Genomic DNA, 23,274 nt, shown 5'->3' on the forward strand with positions numbered 1-23,274 from the left:
AAAACCCAGGCGTCCTTTTTTGACGATAAAATTAACCTCCAAACTACATACATTAAAGGGGACCCACGGGCAATTTAATGACCTGCTCTGAATACATGCCCACCTAACATTAATCACAAAAAAGTACCAGAGGGTCAAGAGTAAGACAGGCTGATTATCGAAGACAGAGAAGGTGTAACGCTCCCACTTGCCATATGACTGAAAGAGGAGTGATGTAGAACATGCCAGATCAAGATCAGTGTCTGGTCTCTGGCTCCCATCAGTCACCACTCGGAACCGGCCTTCATCATTTGGGGCTCCGAGGACCAAGCAGCAGATACCATTGCCCCCCTCGCAACGGAATTATTAAACGGCTCTTTTACTAAAGGGGTGGTTCCACCCAGCTGGAAGCAAGCCAGAATCAAGACAGTCCTAAAAAAGCCGGGCCTTGATACAGCTGACCTAGCCAACTTTCGCCCGATCTCTTTGCTACCCGGTCTGGGAAAAATTGCCGAAAAAATTGTTAACCAGCAGCTCTCGGGGTTTTTAGAAAGTAATGGCCTGTTGAGTGGCTCGCAAATGGGCTTTCGCCCAGGAGAGGGCACTGACACAGCCCTTATAGTTGTGGCTGAGGAGGCTAGGTGCATCTTAGATTCAGGGGGATCGGCAGTTCTGATCCTCCTGGATCTAAGCGCTGCATTTGACACAGTGGACCACAAAATACTAGTCCACCGTCTTGCTAGACTAGGGATTGCAGGAACGGCCCTGGAGTGGCTGGAATCCTTGTGGACAAACGAGCATTCAGGATCTGGGAAAATGGCGTCATGTCCAAATCTACTCCCCTCCAGTGTGGAGTTCCCCAGGGATGATCACTGAGCCCTACCCTGTTTAATGTATACATGGCCGCACTGGAGTAGGTAGTAGCCCCGTTCGGGATTAAATGCGTCACCTACGCAGATGACACCCAACTAGTCGTCTCGCTGACGCAACAAGTGGGATGCTCAGATAACCTCTCGGCCTGTCTCTCTGGAATCTTTTCCTGGATGACTAATTCTAAGCTCAAATTGAACGGAGCAAAAACCGAGATTTTTATTCTGGGCCACCAATTTACTTTCCTGTCCAAAGCATTTTGGCCGCCCTGTATGGGCGAGGTGCCCCCACCAAAAGAGAAAATCAAAAGCCTAGGGTTATGGTTTGAGCCCGAACTAACCTTTAGGTCACATGCCCAGAAAGTGGCGGGCGTATGCTTCGGCCTGCTCCAAACAGTGCGGAAAGTTCTCCCTCTGTTACCCTTTCAGTCCAGGAAATTATTGATCCAGGGATTGATTTTGTCCAGACTGGACTACAGCAATGCGCTACTCCTGGCAGCACCAGAAGCCACCATTAACACCTTACAACGGGTGCAAAATGCTGCTGCCAGGATGCTCATGGGCGCCCCAAGGAGAGCGTCCGCCAAACCATTGCTGAGAGCCCTCCATTGGCTCCCAGTACGCAAGCGAATATCCTTTAAATCATCCTGTATGGTCCACAAAGCACTCCAAGGCAAAGGCCCCCAGGCCCTAAGGAGCGTGATTTGTCCATATAGACCCCCGCGTGCCCTCCGACCGGATCTTGAAAATTTTGCTATAGTTCCCAGAGTTAGAAAAGCCCGCACGGGAGGCCGCCGCTTTTCTGTAAATGCGGCAAAAAATTGGAACGCCCTCCCGAGGCACATTCGCACTGAACCTTCCCTTCTCAAATTTCGAAAGCTTCTTAAATTTTTTCTCTTCCCTAAAATTCCTTTAAAAAACTTTCTGTTCCTTTTGAGTTTTCTGTTATTTGTTAGGCAGCGCTGGGACGCTTACAGGCAGCCATGCGCTTTATAAATCCAATTTCATTTCATTTCATTTCATTTCACAATAGGTCTCGCATTAGTGAAAGTTTGAGCTATTGGCGTTGCATTATTATTTGCAAAGTTTTTTATTCTGCTACCAAAGACAGCTTAGGCCTCTAGTTCTCCTTTAACATGTACATCTGTACACATCTTTCTGCTGGTGCTTTTATTGACATGAGAAGGCCGTCTTCATTTTCTACATTCATTATAACAGTAGTGAAAGTTATGGAACAAATCTGACACATTGTAATTAATATTATGTAGAAAAATAGAACTCTTTCTCATTGAAAAATCAAGTGAATATGAATTATATGACGTCAAACAACTTTTGTGTCTTTTTTATTGTACTTTCAATGGTGTTAGGTGGTGTGAAAAGAGATTGAGGTCTGATTTTAGTGTAAAAAAGAACCTTTTTTGTTCCCTCCAACTCTTAGTTTATGAACTTTGATTCTATTCTCTAGTTGGATCTGTGAGACAATGGGTTATTTAAACCTTACCAGGGGGGCTGACAACCACACACTGCCCTCTGGATCCAATCCCAACCTTGCTGCAGTTTGCACTGTGCAATTTGAACTCAGAGGACATGGAGGGCTTGTATCTGACAATGCTCATTCTACACCACAGCACAAATACCTCCAAGGATGTGAACTGTATTGCCAACAAGACCATGCTTCCTCATGCATTTCCACCAGTACAATTATGAATGTCAGTCATTATCCAGTGCAAGAGCAATAACTGTCCTTATGTTAAAGCAAAATATGACCACTAAGCATGCTGACCCAATTGCCCACCACTGGACAGCAGTTGAAGACGTGATTCATTTATCTGCTATTTTCTACAGGATCTGTTTGCGCCTCCTCCAATAATTTTTCTCTTGTTTGAACTTTTTTGCTGTAAATCGATCCCTATAATACTACCTGCACTATTTCCAGTTATAGCACATCATAATCTGTGGTTAGGACCACCATCACTAGGTACAAACCCACTGTCATGTGGCTGTGCTTTTTCTGCGAGCGATTGTGATATCAAAACCTGTGCCCACCTCACGGTGGAGATAAGCATGTCACATACAGATTATAGTTTTCAGGTTTTGATGTTTATGGTAGCATAGATTATCTGTGTCAACCGGGGAGAACATATCTAGTATACAGCACTTTAGCACCCTTAAGCCAAACTCAGAAATGCAAGTTTAGTTTTCACCAGAAGATGCTGTATCCGAATTCGCAGATTGAAGATCTGAGAAAATTTACAGGCTCAGAAAGAAATTTACAATCAGGAGTTTGAAGTTGCCTGTATATAATGCAGTTGCAAATTTGAACGTTTCCTGGGAAGGGTGGCGGGTGGCTAGACCTGTGGAAATGTGGTGTGCACCCACACAGGCAGAAATTTGTGGGAATTCACAAATATTCTAAATAATTTCCCACCCTAATTGCAAATGCGAAGTTGCTGTAAAGAGTTTCACATTTATACTGAATAACGACGATATATACAAGAGAAAATTTAGCAGAAACAATAACCTGTATTTTAATAGGGGTAATGTATGAGGCACAGAGTAAGCTTGTATAGTCAGCACATCAACCATGTTAATGAACTAAAAGGACACATGATGCTGACATGATGTTTTATCTTTCTAAAGGCAGTGTCTTGGTTTACATGTATTTGATTAAGATACATCTAATTCCGATTTAAAAACATTGCATTCTTGTAAAAGCAGTGCATTAGTTTAGATGTATTTCCTTAAGGATACAAAATAAAACAAGTTGAATAACGAGGGAATATCAAGTGTTGGGGTATTTATTAAGTAAGTACGTTATGAGAGAATGTTTAAGTTAGTTATAAAAGTTGAGCAGTCTGAGGGATACTGGCATTATGTTCCCCATCTTAGGTGAATACCCTGATAAAGAACAGGCAGTGCATGAACTTTTGTGACAGTGTTTGCTCTGAAGGCAAACGTTAGTGTTTCTGACCACTCAAAAGGCACCTGAGAAGGTCAATTTCTGCAAGAGGTGCTTGGGGCTATTCAGGTGTAGTGCCATGAAGATTAAATAGACAATTCAGAGTGTCCACGGATGATGGTGTATTCACCCACATCATCAGCTTGTGGGGTTCTGGGCAATTGGTTGGCAAGTCTAACCAAACTCCACATGTTTGTTTTCACCTGTTTCTCTTGTTATGAGGTTTAGGAAACATTTATATTCCCTGCTGCAAATCAGAAAATAAGCCGCCATTTGTTTGAATATTAGGTTTTAACTGCACTTGAACTTAAAAAAAAAGTTTTGACTGCAACTCTAACAGATCTCTAGAAGTGCGCAGCTCTCCCAAATCTTTTATTTACATTTCAGAGGCTACGCGCCTTGCTTTTATTTTGCGTGGCACGCTCAACTATATTTTTGGCAATAATAAAAGTGTTTATCAGCAGCTGCGCACGCTGCACATTATTTTTATCGAAGGCAGATGTAAATGCACAAAGCAAGTAAATGGTGCAGTACCACAGGCTGTTACTAGGTGACCCTGTGGTATTATAAAGGGACCTCTATTAACCATGTAATACATTCTTAATACAATTATACACAGAAAGATTGTAGCTAGGCATACGTTTCCATTTGTTTCTATTGGAAATAATATGTTTGTTAGTTTGCATTTTAAAATGCACTATTATTGTTTATTTAGCTTTATTTCACAAAGAAAGCTAAATAAACAACAAAAGAGCATTTTTTAAACACAAGCTACCAAAAATCTCACTTCCAATACAAACAAATAAAAACAAATACTCAGCTGCAGGTTTCTCTTTATAATTGCATTAAGGGTGCAGAACCTCGTGCGGTTGATAGAGTTCCCTTTACAACACCACGGGGTCACCTAGCAACAGCCTATGGTATTACACCCTTTCCTTGCTTCGTGGAATTTCTTTCAATACTTTTTTCATTTGCAGTGCCTATAGCTCAAACAGTCGCCAATGCGAGACCTGTTGCATTCCAACGGCCTGTTTTGCCTTTTATCACTTGAAATGAACACTCCAAGACACACTTCCAGCCACAATGGTATGTTCCATACATTTTCAAACATGCTAGCAGTCTACAGCAGAGTAATTTTGATACAGAACTTACCTTACATGAATTACAGACCCAAAAATATTTGGGTAGGCCTGACACTTATTGATCCCATATACAAATTACTATTAGAAATTAGCAAGGTGACCTTAAAATTAATATATTGGGTACAGTGTACACATTTTTTAACTGTGCCTATATTGTTATTCCAATCTTAGCGGAGAATTCAAAGGTTTCATGTGGCCCGGTAAATATTATTTTCTGATTGACAAATGTACAAGTAGTCCACTTTTTGTGTTGCAAAAACGTACCTTTCTCACCCACTGGGGCATGATGTGAGTACTTGGGGAGCGATGGTGAGTGTTGATGACAATGACTGTAATGATGATAGATGTTATGACAAATACCATAGTAAACAGCATGTATTTGCCAATCAAGGGTACTGCGCTGGAAGTAGACGGAATCAACTCCACGATAACCAGAAGGAACACAGTCAAGGACAGCAAGACAGAAATACTGAGAGTCATCTTCTCGCCTGCAGCAAAAAAACATATAGTTAGAGAAAAAGCGTGACTGAAATGTTTTGCTATCCTGGTAGCATTTACCTTAAATAGTTATGTGGTATCTGGTGCAAGGAGCACCAATATTTAGTGAGAAAATGGTGAACTATAAATGAAGCAAACACTTTGCTTTTAATCAAATGTTATAAAACTATGAAACCTTACATTGATATGATTCCTAGCTGAAAAATTGGTCAGAGCTATGGATGAATTCAGTTTTATTTACTGAATTTGTAATTCACCCACGTCACTAAGAGGCTGTGTCCTGGTGCTGAAAGAGATCTGACATTATTTAAGCACTTGAGGCAGATACCAACAGAGGCCATTGACTAGAGGCCAGTAAAGGTGAAAGGCGCAGTGGAACAGAAAGGTTTTCAACACACCCCTGAAGAAGCACTTCCACTTGTAGTTTATAGGCTATTTTAAAAAGAGTTGTCAGCAGATCCTGGGGTTCTGGCCTCAGGCATCGGGTCATTTGTTAGGTATGGGGGCACTATGGAGAAGTAGTCTAGTGCTAGGCTTTGGAGGACTTTGTTGGTCGGGTACAGGGTTTAGAAGTCTTCATGTTCTGCTACGGGGAACAAGAGTACAGAGTTCAGTTTTGGAGTGACACTGTCAAAGACAGGATCAGAAAACATATTACTCACAGAGCAGTGTACTAGGCCGTTTGGAAATCTGACATCATCTTGGCAGTCACTTCACAAGCATGATGTCAGATTATATAATAGATCAAGAAAGGGGTCAGGCCCAAATGACTGGAGCCAGGTAGGGCCAATAATCAATCTGTACACAGGGGAAATACCTGGAATCCAACTTATTTTATAGAAAAGACCACACTATATGCCTTTTGTGGTACGGGTTATTTATTTACCCTCTTTTTTCTTTTTTCATTGTTTTTTATCACTTCAAAAGGGAAACTCTCTTATTTCCAAGAGAAACATTAAAAAGTTAAACCAAAATCAACATTAATCATGACCACATATAAACATTTACATTAGACAAAACTCAATCTTAATTAAATGACAAACATACATTCAAAATTGCAAAATATATCATGTAAATTATGAATAAATCATGTGTGTTTATGCAATCCTTTTCAATTTATAGGATGATATGCATATTCTTTAACAATAGGAATCAGTCGAATTGTTAAATCAGGACACTTATATTGAATGAATGTTGCAAATTGGTCATTTATTGGGTTGTATATAGTATCTCATTCTATATACTGAAAAGGATTGCATAAACACACATGATTTATTCATGATTTACATGATATATTGTGCAATTTTGAATGTATCTTTGTCATTTAATTAAGATTGAGTTTTGTCTAATGTAAATGTTTATATGTGGTCATGATTAATGTTGATTTTGGTTTAACTTTTTAATGTTTCTCTTGGAAATAAGAGAGTTTCCCATTTGAAGTGATACTACACAATGAAAAAAGAAAAAAGAGGGTAAATAAATAACCCGTACCACAAAAGGCATATAGTGTGGTCTTTTCTATAAAATAATTTGGATTCCAGGTATTTCCCCTGTGTACAGTCAGATTATATAAGGCAGGCTCTTCTCTCCAGGTGGGCTATAATCAACTTTTACTGAAGAGATTTGTAGTAAAATACCCCGGCAGCTTATTTATGTTTGTGAAATATGTGAATGTAAAAATAAACTACTTTATATGTAAAGCACACAATGACACTAGATCACTTAGAAGCTTAAAGCATCCCAGTGCTGAAAAGATTAGTAGGGAGGATAAATGACTTCTTCCCTTCCTCTTCACTGAAAGCAAATTCATCAGAATCGTAGGTACAGCCATTGGTTCTAATGAGCCATTGATTCATCCAGGACATTTCACAGGTCCATTGAGTATGAACGTTTTTGTCATGGTGAACTTGATATAGAATTCTATGATCTGAGTTACTGCTCATTAGTAATGTTTTCTATTAGTCCATTGATCAATGTAAGAGCAGCCCTTCTGTTGGGGGCTTAGTGAGCAAATAAACATAATGATGTCTCACCCCAGTACTCCACCTTTATGCCTTAGATGGAGGTACATCCATTCCATTATACATATATGGCACTGATGAACAGAAGGCAGCAGTCCATACTTTTCACCTTATTGTAGGGAGACAACTGAGTTTTTTATTGTACATGGACAATGCTGATGAGTTGTGCAAGAAAACTAAGGGGCATATTTATGAAGATGTCATACAATGCAGTTCAGCAGCTAAAGTTGCTGCACTGCTTTACGAGAGAGGGAGAGATCAGGAAAGTGCAATATCTACTAATATATAGCACTTCCCTGCTCCTTGGAGCATGATCAGGCTGCCTAGGGCCAAACACACACAGCTTTGCACCATTACAAACAACTATGCCTACACTTACTACACAGTGGGAAAAGTTAGAAAAAATAAGAGTTTCCCCCCTTTTAAAGTCAGTTTCAAAGAGGCATTATTTTTTGGTGCAAAGACAGGGCTCTACGTCAAGAGCCATAGGTTGTTGCACTAGAACGTCCATGTACCATCCATTGATCGCCCCCTTGGTGCAAAGTGACCCCTGGTATGTATTCCACCAAGAAATCATACTCTTGCAATGCTGCTACCCACTTGGTAATTCTTCCCGATATCGCATCAATACCTTTTGCTGTGGAAAATGTCCTTTAAAGGCTTATGATCCGTTTTAAGCTTGAACTCACAACCCCACAAAAAGGCTCACATCTTTCTCACAGCCCAATATATCACCAGGGCGGCCCTCTCTATAATGGAGTTGCTCATTTCTGGTCCCTTCAAACTCCATGAAGCAAACATGATGGTCCTGGTGCTGCTTCATTCTCCTTGCAATTACACTACTCTTAACCCTTGATACTCATGTCGGTAATCAAGGTGGATTTTACATTAGGATCAAAACTGCACAAATCAGGAGCTGCAGCCAACTCTTGTTTTATTAACTTGAATTCCTCTTCACAATCACAGTCCCAAACAAAGTCTGCACCCTTTTTTAACAAACCCCTTATTTTTGCACTCTTCATGGAAAAATTACGAATGAATTTACAATAATATTCAGCCATCCCAAAAAATCTGAGTAACTCCTCCTTGTATTTTTGTGAGACCAACCTTTTGATCGCTCTCATCAAACTCACTTTGGGTTTTATGCCTTTGTCTGAAATTTCATGTCCTCAATATTCTATGTGTGTGTCCTCCTGCATTTACACTTCTCACCTTATATACCTGGACTCCCACATCAACAGTTTTCTGCCTGCATTATCTTTCTGCAATGAAATGACTCCTCTCTTGAATTCTCCTAGAGAAGCAGAAGAACAGAAGGAACTGCATGGAAGCTCATGTGTGCATAGATTTAACTACAGGGGGACTCAGTCTAAATTCTGTAAACTGGTTCAACAAAATGTACTGTTTTCTTATGGTGTCTTGTAAGTCATACATAGCGCTCTTACACCCATCACTTCTAGTTTCCACTAAATAAAACTCCAAGTTCTAAATAAATACAGAGAATTTCTGGAAAGGGCTAATGGGGCTTCTAATTAATAAACAAGGGAACCTGGGCGTCCAGGAGCGTAGAAGGCTTGATACAAGTGCCAAGGTTTCTATCTTACTGAATTAAGTTGGAGAAACAGAGAAGGCAGAGATACATCTCAATCCTTCTACCTGATTGGGCAGGCTCTATTGCCACTCAAGCGTGCCTTAAGATTAGCATTTAAAAATATCAAAGGGCCAGAGGGGGATCGCACTTATGGAATAATAAACCTGTAGTGCATTTGGGCACAATGAGAAGCAATGAGCTGATGTCATCACAAACACTGCTGATGATGGGCTGATATACCGGATAAAGAAAAATTCCACACAATATAAAATATGATCAGTGAGGGTTGGAGGAATGAGGGGATTTTGTGTCTGAATATAAGTGTGGGGTCTGAGACCGTCAGTAACACTTCAATTTAAGTGTATTTCCACACAGTAGAAAGTGGAGCTGTTAGCTTGATTGTGCCATCGGTAGACCACATGTGGAGAAGTGTGGCTCACGGTGTAGAGCAGGTAGACCCGGAAGCTGAGGTCAGACCCGGGACCAGGGTTCAATTCCCGACGCGGCAGGGTCTTGAGCTCAAATGTCCACGGACTCGATAATTCTCGCTTCGGTGCCTGCTCTAATCATGGGTTCTCACTCTGCAACTCTGGGCATTAAGCTTGCTTAATCTCCACAACGGCCCCCTGCGGCGGGATGCCTGGCTTTCACCTTGGGGATGCCCTGTAGAGGCTATCTCACAGGGAAAAGCCAGGACGGGTTCCCAAGGCAAGCGCCGGGAAACCTCCGGGTAGCTGTGCGCTCAATAAATGCAATAATAATAATAATAATAATAACTAAGTACAACACTGTAACATCATTGTAAAAGAGAGTTCTCAAATACCGAAAATAAGGAAAACATAATATTTTGCCGAGATCTCCAGGTCGGCACAAGGCCAAGGTAAGTCGACATAGCACCAAAGAAAGGACTAGTCATGAAAGTCAAACACCTTCTATGACCCAGTAAAACAACAAAGAGACCAATAACACCTTTGATAGCAATCTTAGGAGGTGCGGCTATAAGGACAATAGAAATGACTTTAATGACTATAAAAATGTGGTAACCCTACTTCCCACACCAATGAAACCCCCAACCCACCACCAATAACAGACATGGCTGAGCAATTAAACCAGAGACAAATCCCCACTTATAACCATGAACCCTGGAAATCCTAGATAATGACTTGCAGAAAAAACATTTCTCAAAAATGTCCACTGTTCAATAATCTTACACCAATCATTAGAAACAAACTATTAGAAGCAAACTATCCTATCAAGCAGCTAGTAACACTACCACCAATAATACAATATAAACACGAGCAGAAATTCTCTTACGTCAAACACACAAAAGCTAATTGGAGGAATGCTTGTAATTTGTGTAATCACTGGCATACGCTCAGGGTAGCATTTCAATCCATTCTTCTTTCGCCCACCATGTCACCTCCGATTAGACTGGGCTGGGCTACCTAGGGCCTCCCTTAGGGGTGATGTATATGTAATAAAAGAGATGTTTAAGGCTTGGAAATGGGGTTTAAAACTGCATTCAGGCTGCAGTGGCAGACCCTGGACATGTTTTAAGGTGCTACTTAAAAGGGTGGACACAATACGCGATGTAGTCCCACTGGTAGCATTTAGTTTACAAGCCCTGGTTATATGGTATACCACTCTGTAAGGGACTTACCAGTAAATTAAATATGCCAATTGGGTATAAGCCAAATTAACCTTGTTTAGTTGAGAGAGCCTAAGCACTTTCGCATTTTCATCGGTGGTAAAGTGTACAACAAAACCGAATTCAGCAAAAAAGTGTCTGTGGGGATGGTAAAGGCAAAAGGTTTGTGGGTGACCCTGCACAGAGGGTCAGGTCAACCATCCCGAACTGATTTGCATCCTTCATTAAACACACCAGCAACTATTAATCCCCCAAGTAGCTGTTTTTCCCAATTATCTGCTATGCTACACTACATTGCTGCCTACTGGAGCTGCGCTGCAATATAACACAGTTTCATATCTGGTAACCACACCTCACTTCTTTTATCTGCCCATACCAGGGAAATACATAATCTGTCCAGCTCCCAAAAAGTGGTTCCATGGATCAGGCATAAGGAATTATGCAGTGTGTATAAGCGTTCTGGGAGTAATATCATAGTTGCCAATATCACCCTTAGCATTACCAAGAGTGGTAAAGATTTCCAGAATCTGATTGATTTATCTAACCGGGAACAATCCTCCCCATGTTATAGGCATGATATTGCGGCTCAGCATGTGTCACCCTGAAACTGACACCTGAAACCATTTCTTTCCCATCTCATTCCTAAATCCAGTAGTTCATCTGGCGTGCGGGTCACCAATACTGCCAGGGGAACAGTAAGGTCTTCTCTCGGTTGATCCTTAGTCTAGACACATCCCCTAACTGTTGCAACTCCACCAGCAGGTGGGGTACAGCAAACCCAGGCTGCATTAAGTATATAAGGGTGTTGTCCGCGTACATTGATACTACATGGTTTTTTGCTCATTCTAATGCCCCAGGTCCCCATCAAATCTCGCAACTACTAAGGCAATCTGTAAGGTGACAGTAGACACACCTGTCTCGTGCCCCTTTACACCATCCATTTGTAAGATACTATGCCTCCTGAATGTACTCTGGCAGTAGGGTCAGAATACAGCAATTTAACCCAACTTCAAAATGACATCCTATTTCCCAATCTCTCCAGCACTGCACCCATAAATGTCCAGTCCAATGTGTCAAATGCCTTTTCGATATCTAAGGAGAACAAAGCTCCCTCCATATCCCTGCTTGCTGTCTTATGAAGCACCTGAATAAGCCTTCTCAGGGTTATGTGGGTATCACACCCAGGAATGAAGCCGCACTGATCTTTGTGGACCAGCCATACCATCATTCTGTATAGCCTATTAGCGAGTACTTTAGCCAATATTTTGCTGCCAACATTTATCATGGAAAGAGGTCTATGCGGTCCCAGTGCCTCAGAATTCCTATCTAGCTTTGGAAGCATGAATACTATGAATTCTCTCAGAGGTGCGGGCAGTCTACTCACCTGCCTGGCCTCAACATATATCAGTAGAAGCCTCACAGCAAGCCTTCCTTGAAACATGCCAAATAACTGATGAAAAAGCATCTGCTCCTGGAGACTTACCTCTCTACATGTCTTTTATAGCCTCTAGCAGCTCCTCGAGGCACAAATCCATATCCAATTCCATGGCCTGAGCCAGCGTGAGTCTTGGCACCGCAAGTCCACTCAAAAAGCCCCACTTTTTCCTATTTCTGGGATTTGGGTGTTTTGTATGTACCTCGCCGAGATACCGCCTTATGGCATAATTGAAAGCCTTCTGAGTTATCACCCTAGTCCCATCTGTTTTCAACAGGGCAAGAATAGTGGGAGGAGGCCTTTTCCTTCCCAATAACCCAGCAAGCACCGGCCAGACTTATCACCATGTGCACGGAGGCTTCACCTATAGTCTATGTGGCAGAACCTCTCCAGCACGTCACATGTTGTGCATTCAAGTTGTCCATGGCTGCAGAACTAGTGTTCTGCACACCATTTAAGAGATCCCCCACCTGTTGCAGGTTTTTATTGCAGCTGTCTGCGGATCCCATAAATCATCCACATACAGTCACATCTTAGAACCACTTTAAGAGCCTTCCAATCAGTTCCTCAATGGTCTACCAATTCCCAATTATGTTCCATGTACGTGTCTATAGTGTCTCTTGTTCCCTGTCTGAACATGGGATTCCCGAAATGGTTCAGGGCTCGGACGCCACAATGATATTCTAATATTATGTGCTTCAGCTTTATATGCTATCTTATGTGGCGAGTGATCAGATAGGAATCTGCCCAAGTACTATGTCTCCTGCACATTCTGTTTGAGTGTATGTGAGATCAGAAACCCATATAATCAACTTAAGGTGTTGTGTACTGTTGGGTGGTATGAAGAGTATTTAGTGTGGATGCAGATCTCTCCAGACATCCCAGCAACCTATGTCAGACAGTGTTTTCCGGAGCATTCCCAGCTTCATACAATCTCTCAGTGGGTGCCTATCCATTACCCCATCCAGTATACAATTAAAATCTCCAGACTACCATATTGGGACATCCATATAGGGTATTATTTGGTCATAGGCCCTATGAACTGAACCTCAGTCATCAGCATTTGGCGCATAGGTATCTATCATGCAGCCCTACAAGCCATGTAGGGTTCCATACAGCACAATCTATCACCCATCCACATCAGCTACAGGCACCCTGTCGGTACAGCATAATTATAGTTGCTCATTATATTTAATAGGAGGGCATAGTGTATTGGGCCTTCTTTGGTTATAGTGCAACCCATAGTTTGCTCTCGTCAATCCATGTACTTCAGCTCCATCTCATTATAGTGTCATTCCCCCTGTTTACTCCATTTTGGCGCTGTGCTTTATCCTTTCCTTGTACTCTGGGAATGCACCTTCCTAGTCTGTCAGCCAATTAATGGGTCACCATCTGCCATAGAGTCTTCGATTGAGCTAGTGCCAATATGTGAGTTTTCCAACCCCAGAGTGCCATCATACTACACCACAAACCTTTTAGCGGTAGCATCGTAGTCGGTGGTTGCGTCTGCCCGTTCCCCATCTGCCTACTCGGCTGTGGCGAGTCAGAGTACAAATTGATCTGTACCTGCACTCCAGTCAAGTTCACACATCCTCCAATGTGGTGAAGAAGTGAGCGCCTCTTGTGCAGTTTTTTACATTCATGGCTCTGAGCTTACTTTACAACACAATGAAAGATTTTCTCAAGTCTTGCACTTTTTTAGCATAATCCAAGAACACTCTAATGGTTTGGTCTTTAAATTTCAATTCTCGACATTTTCCTATCCATTGTAGAAGCATGTTTCTTTCCCTATAATTAAGGGGCAAGCTCCCGGTGGTGGGATCAGTACCATGGACTGTGTGCCTGTTCCATGGCTAAGACCCAGAAGAGGCCCTCGGGTTTCATAGCGTTTTTATGTTTAAAGTATTTTATTGAGAAAGAGTACACAGATAGAAAAAAAAAGACATTCAAGTAATGGCATCAGTGCTATAAACCCGGGAGCTCATCTCCAAAGTAGCGTCAGTTACCCCGCAATTGAAGTAGGGGCAATGTAGGCTCCGCTCCCGTGCGCATAACATTAAACTACACCCTGAGGTAGAAATAAACCATCAGTACCCTTCCCATTTTGAAGAAACTACCCCCCCCCAACTACCTCCCTCTCCCTGCCCCCCCTCCCTCCCTCCTTTCCCTCCATCAAGTGCCCTGTTCAGCCGAACGTACATAACTCTGCCCCCACCCTTCCCTTCCCATGCTTCCCGACCCTCTGATTGTTAAGCAGTGTGGACTATCGGTGGTGTAAGTCTTAGTAACCTCAGGTACCTTGGACAGGTGAGTTCCTTGAATTCAGTGGCTAGCAGTGCATGGAAAGGCTGCCACAGCTCCTCAAATTGTTCCACCTCCCCAGCCATCATGAGTGACAGTTTCTCCATGCCTAGGACATGCCACAATCTGTGGAGCCAACCTGTAGTGGACGGGACAGTGGACGTGCGCCAGTGTATTAGGATGTTTTGAACCGCCGAGCCCAGTGCAATGGCAATTTGTCTACCCCTGCGGGATTTCAATGGGTACATCAACCCATTAGGGAGGCCCAGTAGGACGTATGCTGGGAGGCGGGGTAACTCTATCTCAAAGTGGGCGTCGACCTCATCAAGCACCTCCTTCCAGTAAGGATGTAATAGCGGGCACTCCCACAAGACATGTGTCAGTGTACCAGGTTGCCCACACTCCCGCCAACAGGTATTATCAATATGCCGATTCATCTCATGCAGCCGTTCCGGGGTATAATACCAGTATGTAGATACCTTGGCGAATGTTTCGGTGAGTCCTATATGATATGCGGAGTGCCGTGCGCGATATGAAATCTGGTCCCACTCTTTATGGCTCAGTGTCCTGCCCAGCTCCCTGTTCCAGCGTTCTCTGCCAGGATTATGAAAGTGGACGGGAGGGGGTTGTAACATTTTATAAAGATCCGTGATGAGCTTTGCGTCTTAGGAGCGTGTCACCAGCCATTTCTCGTACAGCAGTAGCTTTCTATCTGCCGGTTCTCGCACCTGTGGCTGTAGAGCCCAGTGTCGCACCTGCCAGTAACGCATCCTGTCCGTTTCGGACAACCCATAGTCCTCTTTGAGACACTGAAATGGGAGGACCCCGTCCGCCCCGTACAGATGGAAGAGAGCCCTGCATCCGGCAGCTCGCCAATGCATGAAGGCTCCCGGGTCAGTCCCCGGTGTGAAATCCGGGTTGTCTACAATAGGCGTAAACGGAGAGGGGAATGTGGTAAGATCGTGGGTCTTGTTGGTGACGTCCCACACCCTCAGCGGGACCCGCGTAACAAAAGACGCGTAGAGGTTCGGAGGGCGGTGCGTTCTACGCAGGAAGGGCACTTCCTGTAAGGGACGACCCGCCACCGCCTGGTCCTGGAATAGCCAGTGCTTGTCTGACTCCCACCGGCTCCATTCCACCAGGTATCTCAGCTGCGCTGCTTGAAAATATTTGCGTAGGTCTGGGATACCCAGTCCCCCCGACTCCGGTGCCAACGTGGAGAGGGTCCTCTTCATCCGGGGTTTGCGGCCCTGCCAAACAAAGCGTGATAAGACCGCCTGTGTCTGCTGGATCCAACCCCTGGGAGGTTGCAACGGCAACGCCCGGAACAGATATAAGATCTGGGGGAGGACCGTCATTTTGACCGCTGCCACCCTACCAAGCCAGGATATCAAGCCTTTACTCCATCTCCCTAATTCCTCCTTAATCTTCCTCCCCAGGGTCGTATAGTTAGCAGTCACCATTTCCTGCAGCGTAGGTGCCAGCAGGATACCCAGGTACTGGACTTGGCGGGCCGACCAATGCATGGGGAAAAGTCCCTGCAACTCCTGTCTTGTTGCGGGCGTCAGAGAGATGTCTAGTGCTGCTGATTTCCCCATATTCATTTTGAATCCCGCCACTCTTGAAAAGGCCTCCAGTTTGCCAATACACGCGGGCAAAGCACGCCTCGGGTCTTCTAAGGTCAGTATCACGTCATCCGCGTAGAGGCTGACCGTGTGAATATACCCTCCCATTTTCACGCAAGTCGCGTCCGGATTCTGCCGTATTCTCTGGGCGAATGGCTCTATGTACAGAGCGAAAAGTAGTGGGGATAATGGGCACCCCTGTCTGGTGCCTCGCTCAATGCCAAACCTCTGAGAACTGCAGCCATTTACCCGCACCACTGCCGACGGTAGCCGGTAGCAATTGAACACCAAGGAGCGGAATTTCTTGCCAATGCCCATCCTCTCCATTACTCGCTCTAAATAAGGCCAGTGCACCCGGTCGAACGCCTTCTCAGTGTCGACCGACAGTAGCATTCTTTCTCCGGGAACCCGAGAGGCCTTTTCCAAGATATGTACCACCCTCTTGGTGTTATCCACCATCTGCCTCCCGGGTACAAAGCCAGCCTGGTCCGGCTCCACCAGACCCTGCAGGTGGAGCGCCAGACGAGCCGCAAGAATTCCCGTGTACAGTTTGAGGTCAACGTTTAAGAGGGAAATCGGTCGGTACGAACCGCATTGGGTCCGGTCCTTTCCCGGTTTGGGTATGACCGAAACCGTGGCTTGTAAAAGATCAGGTGGGATAGCCCCCGGCGTGGAGAAGGAGTTAAACAGCTTAGTCAATATGGGCGCCAGTGTGGCACTGAACGTTCTATAGACGAGTGCGGTGTAGCCATCCGGGCCAGGGGCCTTTCCATGTTTAAGCTTAGAGATGGCAGTAATCACTTACTCAACCCGGATCTCTCTTTCCAGATATTCCGTTTGAGACGGTGCTAAGGACGAAAGGGTGACCGTGTCTAGGTAGTCCTCCGACTCCTGTGCCATCGGGCTCTCCCCCGCATATAGTTCGGCATAAAAGCGACGGAAGGCCTCGGCTATCTGTGTGTCATCTGTTACCGTCACGTTATCCCCCACCGCAATCTCCTTCACCCGGTGGCGTTTGTGAGCTACCCTGAGTTTGTTAGCCAAAAGGCGACCACACCTATCTCCCCCCGTGTAATAAGCGTGCCGCAGCGCCGCATATTCTGCCCTATCCATGTCCAAGGACAACAGGTGTTTCCTCGCTGCCTTCAGCTGCTTCCAGATCCTGGGGGCCCCTGTGCGACAGTGCACCTCTTCAAGTTCCCTGACTTTCTGCGTGAGTTTGTCCCGCTTCTGTCGCCGTTCCCTGTACTCTGCTGAGGAGATCGCAATGAACTCTCTCCTTACCACCGCCTTAAGTGCCGCCCACTGGGTCGCCAAAGAGGTGTCCGTGTTATCATTGTGAGATTGGAATTCCCTGATCGCGCCTGTAACCCGCTGCACCACCGTTTTTTTATGCAAGAGTGTGTCTCTTAAGCGCCAAACCCCACGGGGCCCGCGGTCCGCCGGTAGAGAGAAGGTCCCCGAGACCGGCGCATAATCTGATAGAGAGACGACCCCCATCTCAGACGTTGTGGCTAAATCGCGGACCGGTCCGGTAACTATAAGGTGGTCCAATCTGGCATATGTCTTGTGTGCGTGTGAATAGTAAGAGTAGTCCCGGTCTGTGGGATGTAGGTGGCGCCAGAGATCGTGAAGATGCAGGTCTACCAGTTGGGACTTTACGGACTGTGATAGTTCCCCATCTGTGGGGAACGCTGAGCCGACCTGTCCACAGCCGAGTCGAACACCATGTTCAAATCTCCACCCAAAATAATGTGTCTGTCCGGAGACGCCGTTATGTCAACTAACGCCAAGCTAAGGAAGCGGTCCTGATGTTCGTTCGGGCTGTATATCGTCCCAATGGTAAACGTCAAGGCCCCCATTTTAAACCTGTGCGCTAAGAGTCTCCCCTTCTGCTCTGCAAACTTGTGTAGTACCTCCCCCTAAAGGATTTAGACACCAAGATCGCTACCCCAGCTGTTTTGGTGGTGTTCGAGGAGAAGAACTGTGTGGGGAATATGCGGGACCGTAGTCGGTGGCAATCCCGTGTGAGCAAGGAGACAGATATCTGCCTGCGTGTACTTTAACAAGGACAGGACTGCCCTCCTCTTAACGGGGTTGTTAAGCCCTTTGACATTAAGGGTCACCACCTTAAGGGTCGCCATAATAGATCAGAACGATGTGGCAAAAGCAATGGGTCCATGTTATAAAGGAACGGCCTGTGGGCCTAACAGCCAAAGGTGCCCCGTTGGGGCCTCGCCGATGTGTCAAGAGCACTGGACAGACTGTACCTACCCCACCCCCAACCCAACTCCCAACCCCACTGTCCTCCAACTCCCCAACTCTCCCGTCCCCCGTACACCTCTCTTCACCCCAACTCCCCCTCCTCCTCCACCCCTCCCGGACCCCCAACACCTTCGGAAAAATTGTCCCAGCCATGTCCTTACCGGACAAGTCTGTGGTAGAGTATCGAAGTGGACGTCCAGCCACACCTTCCCCCCTCCGCTCCCTCCCCACCCTCCATGTCCCCAAGCCTGCAGTAACAGCAATGCAGTGTCGTTCTCCCCCCGGAGCAGTCTTACGCTGTCAACGCGACGCCCTCATGCACAGCAGTGTCTCTGGATGCCGCTTGGATGGCGCTCGCCATGTCGGCCCGGATGGTGGGCGAGCTTGGCCACTGGGATGCCACCGATGTTCTGCGCCTCGAGACCCTGCGCCACCCGCCCTCTGTTGCACGTCTCCTACGTGGCGAGGCGGATTCCTCTTCCTCCGCGGTGATCCCCAATACCTCGCACGTGTCCTGCAGAGAACTCAGTTGATGCATCTCACCGTTCCATTTGAAGATGAGGCGGAAAGGGTGGCTCCATGAATAGGATGTCTCGTGTTGTTTTAGAAAGTCTGTGGCGATTTTAAACGCCTTACGTTTTTGCAGGGTGATAACGGACAAGTCCTGATATAAGGCCACAGGGTGCCCTCGGAAGGACAGTGAGGGTTTTTTCCGTGCCTCTGCCATGATTCATTCTTTCAGCGGGAAATCTGGAAGAAAGGCCAGTATGTTCGGGGGTGGGGCCGTTGCACGCCTCTGGGGCCCCACTCTGTGAGCCCTGTCTATTCGTATGGGAAAGTCCGCTGCTTCTCCCAGTATGTCTCTGAAGAGCTCCCGTGGGTAGCCCGCCACATCCGATCCCTCTTCCGCCGATGGTATTCCGCGAACCCTTATATTGTTCCGCCGAGACCTATTTTCCAAGTCCTCATTATGTGCTTGGAGGTCCAACTGCTGGTCCCTCAGGCGCAGTACTTCTTGTTGTAGCTGCGTGATTTCTTCGTCCTGCCGTTGTGTAGAGCATTCTACCGTGGCCACCCTCTCCCCCAGGCCATCCACCTCTCTCCGAATTTCGCGGACTTCCCCAGCCACTTCCTGCTTTAGTGCCTGGAAATCTTCTCGCAACGTGCCGAAGAGAGATTCCAAAAAGGATCTGGTGACCGGAGACTCACCGCTTCCTGCTGAGTGAGAGCCACCCGCTGCGCTCGGTGAAGGTAGATTCCTGTCCCCCCTGGCCTGGGACCTGCCGAGCATTTCAGGAAGCGTGCGCTCATTTCTCTTACTGCATTTCTGATTCGCCATCTCGTCCGCGGGGCAGCCTCGCTATCCACGGGCACTTCACCAGACCGAGCCTCTGGCCTCCAACCCCACGTGCCTCCTCCTAGTGGGGTCGGGGTGTCTCTCTTGCTCCAATCCTGGGTACGCTACTTCAGATAGTCCGCAGCTGCATGTACCCTTCAGGCCGTGCCAGTGTCCACTGTGCTGCGGTCAGCCGGCGCTCTCTGCGCGCCCAATCCTGTAGGCCGTGCTCCTTGGTCGCGGGGAGGCCACCTGGCGTCCTCCTACCCCCCCTCTTCGACCATTGGGGGTCCTTCAGTAAGTGATCCTCCAGGTCACTCAGCGTGTGTCACCACAGGAACCATAAGTCTGCGTGGCCGGCTCAGATCCCTGCTCCAGATCATCTCTTGTGTCCCCTACATGTATAGGCGGGCCCCTTCGATAGTGTCAGGCCCGGACCCTTTCGGCTGCTCCCAGTCTTCACACCCAGGGTGTTCGTAGACAAGTGTTCTGTCTCCGCTCCCCCTCGGAGAGCAGGCCTCAGTGGCCCCCGCAGCCACAGCAGCTCTCGTGATCCTCCTCAGTAGTGCTCTTCTGCAGGACCCTGAGGTACCCAGGAACGTCCTCCTCAGCCTGGGTACTTCAGCCCCTCCTCGGCTGCACAGCAGGCATGTGCTGGGCCTAGACCCTCATTGCTGACCACATGGCCTGGTCCCCGCACCGCAGGACCCAGCTCTTCCTTCGGGCTCCCTCCTCTTAGACCTCCGCCGCAGCCCTTAGTCGTCCCCAAAGCGTCTCTTAAGGGTCCGGCGCACCACAGTAGGCTGTCGACCCCCTCCTCACCTCTCGGGGCGTCTACGGCCGGCTTCTGCTCGACTGCTGGGCTCCTTGCCACCCACGGCATCAGCGTGGTCTCGGGCCTCCTCCGCACCTGTCCACGGGGCCTGTTGCACGTAGCCCTCGGCCTGGTGTAGCCAGTGGGATGTCCTGCTGGGCTCCGATTCCAGGGCCCGTCGTTATTGGCTCCGGACCCGTCTCAGCTCCCTGCGTCACTCACCCTCCGGTCCGCAGGGCCTCCTCCCGCCTAGGCCGCAGCCGCGGCCTCGAGTTATTTCTGGGCCGGTGTCAAGGGGAGGGGCCTCCCGGAGGGCCCACCGGCGTCTCGCAGGCTCCCCCAACACTGCAGCGGCTTCTGAGCGCTCCGTCGCTATCCTGTACAACGCCGCTCCGAGCCGCGGCGGGTGTCGGGGACAGGTCCTCTCGAGGCCGCGCCTCGGCCACCGTCCGCCGATGCTCCCGGCCACCGAGCTTGATTAGCGCTGCACTCGGGCCACGGCTTCCCTGGGCGACCTCAGAGCTGGAATTCGGTCCGGAAGCAGCTCGGCCGGTTCCTACACCTTTCCCGCTCGGTCCGGTGCCGAAAGGGGGGAGAACAAGCTATTCGGAAGGCTTAGGGCCAGGGCCGGTTAGGGAGCTCCGGGCAAAAGCGACTCCTCACCCCGCCATCTTGGCCACGCCCCCTCAAAGCATTTTTAATCCATTGTTCCAAGTACTGTTCCGGGAAACCCACAAACTGGATGTTGTTCCTATGAGATCTACCCTCTTAGTCTTCCATTCTGGACTCCAGGATATGTGTTGCCTCTGATAGCTTAGAGCTCCTTAACATTTGGCTTCATGACTTCTATGGTTTGCTAGGTCTCCTGTGCTCTCTCACCGACACTGTCTAGATCTGCTCTTAGAAATTGGACCTCTATAAAATACGGAATAAATTTTGTGTTCTAGGGTTTGCCTCGATTGGTCAGTGACAAGATCTATGTCCCCGTGGGTTCAGCACATCAGGAAGGGATTCGCTCCACTTCTACCTCAACCTTTTTTAGGTCTCCGCATTTCGGTCAATCTAGGTCTGTTCCCATGCTGATACATTGCCGACTTAACTGTGTGGTTTATCCTGCTGCAATATAGGAGAACTTACGGGCCTCACTACACCGATCCTCAGGTGCTCTAGCCGAGGCCCTGCTGTCTCCTTGTCCTATGTCCATCATGCTTTTGTCCTCCGAGTGCACCGGGCTACCCGGTCTCTTCAACTGCTGCCACCAGCTGCACTCCACTCCAGTTTGTGTCCCACGCTGTACAACAGACATTTTTATCTCCGCACTCCTTCTCAAGAGTAGCTGATGCCCTGCCCCCGCAGGACTCATTATGCAGTGCCAGGCGGGCTCTCAAGATCAAGCCTATTCCCTGTTGTGCTTCTGTCTCCTGAGTCGTGCTGCAGCCACCTGTTCACCCCTCTCCGGTCCCACGGCTCATGCTCCAGCAATTTTGAGCCTAACTCCGCTACTCTTCGGAGTGTATTCTGTTGGTCTCCTCGGCCCACACTGGCTCAGGATATATCATGTGCTGGGCTACATACATAAATAGAGGGGGCACTTTTACAGGACTGCGGCCTCTGCCAATTTAAATCTCTCGCTCAATATGTGAGCATGGCTGCATTATTTCATCAGCAGCCTGCCCCCACTGCACCAATTCCAAGTGTGCATTCAGCTACAGGGGTGTATATACATTTCTCGGGACCTTTAAAGATATATTGACCCAGGAATCTAGTGGATTTTAGTGGGGTTTGCGGGAGCTCATGGCTAGCAAGTCCATGCGACCATCTTATCAGGGCATGCCTCCTGGCTTCTTGATATACATAAATTGTTTCAGCTATGGGCTATCAGCCCCTCGGACGTGGACAGCTTTTTGCACTGTTAACAAAAATTCCAAAGCATTACACAGTCAATCCATTCCTAAGTGTTATAATTTGACTGTTTCTCTCTGCTCACTGCATTTTTTCACGCATTATTGGCACCATCATTTTAATGGGGGTGGGAGGCTGACAAAATTGCCCATACTGCTTTGGGTTCCCAGTACGGCCATGGTTAGAAAGTGTCATTACCAATACCACTCACATTGGCTATCTCTTCCAATTGCAGCCGATAAGTAAGGCTTTGGATATCAAAGAGTAAGGCATACGCAAGCACCATGCAATATACATTAAGGTAACCTCTCATTATCTCATATTGAACCTGCTCAGCAGCCATTTTGGAAAGCTTAGACCATATAAAACAAGCGTAAAGCATATAAAACATGTCCACAGAACTCACTGCACAAGAAGCATATTGTGAAATATGAAAAGAACACTCACCTGAGTCAGTGGGAAGGTAAAATACCAGGCCAGTCAAAAACGAGAAGAGGAGGCAAGGAATGATGACGTTTACGATGAAATAGAGAGGCAGGCGCTGCATGAGGAAATGATACGTGATGTCCAAGTATGGCGTTTCTTGACAACAGGCATAATACACCCAGTGCTTCCAGCCTCGGTAATCTTTAATAACCCATTCACCGCTCTCCATGAATCTACTCAAATCTGGGCGATCGCTCTCCTGCAATTAAATATCACACAGGGGTTTCATTAACTTAACCGAGCAGTCAATTGTAATTGAAGTTATATAAGCTTGTATACCAGACAGAAAAGGCTTATGGGGGCACAAGCAAACATTTAGGGTTATACGAACCCATAAAACATGTTTTTATTTTGGACACTAATTAGAGATAAATGCAAGGGGCCTTATTTATGAAGGCCTTGC

The 23,274-nt window shown here is 46.8% G+C and overlaps 1 protein-coding gene across 1 annotated transcript in view; it reads right to left on the bottom strand.

The window, feature by feature from the left end:
• CHRNA1 (cholinergic receptor nicotinic alpha 1 subunit) overlaps positions 1 to 23,274 on the bottom strand; it is a 171,789-nt gene that overhangs the window by 58,673 nt on the left and 89,842 nt on the right. Inside the window, exons 6-7 of the mRNA XM_086956170.1 lie at positions 22,833 to 23,070; positions 5,214 to 5,437 (exon numbers count right to left, since the gene is read on the bottom strand). Of these exons, the coding sequence (XP_086812296.1) occupies positions 5,214 to 5,437; positions 22,833 to 23,070 (462 nt within the window). The remainder of the gene's footprint in view (positions 1 to 5,213; positions 5,438 to 22,832; positions 23,071 to 23,274) is intronic.

Source organism: Lissotriton vulgaris, chromosome 2_1 (assembly GCF_964263255.1).
Source record: "Lissotriton vulgaris chromosome 2_1, aLisVul1.2, whole genome shotgun sequence".
Taxonomy (NCBI): domain Eukaryota; kingdom Metazoa; phylum Chordata; class Amphibia; order Caudata; family Salamandridae; genus Lissotriton; species Lissotriton vulgaris.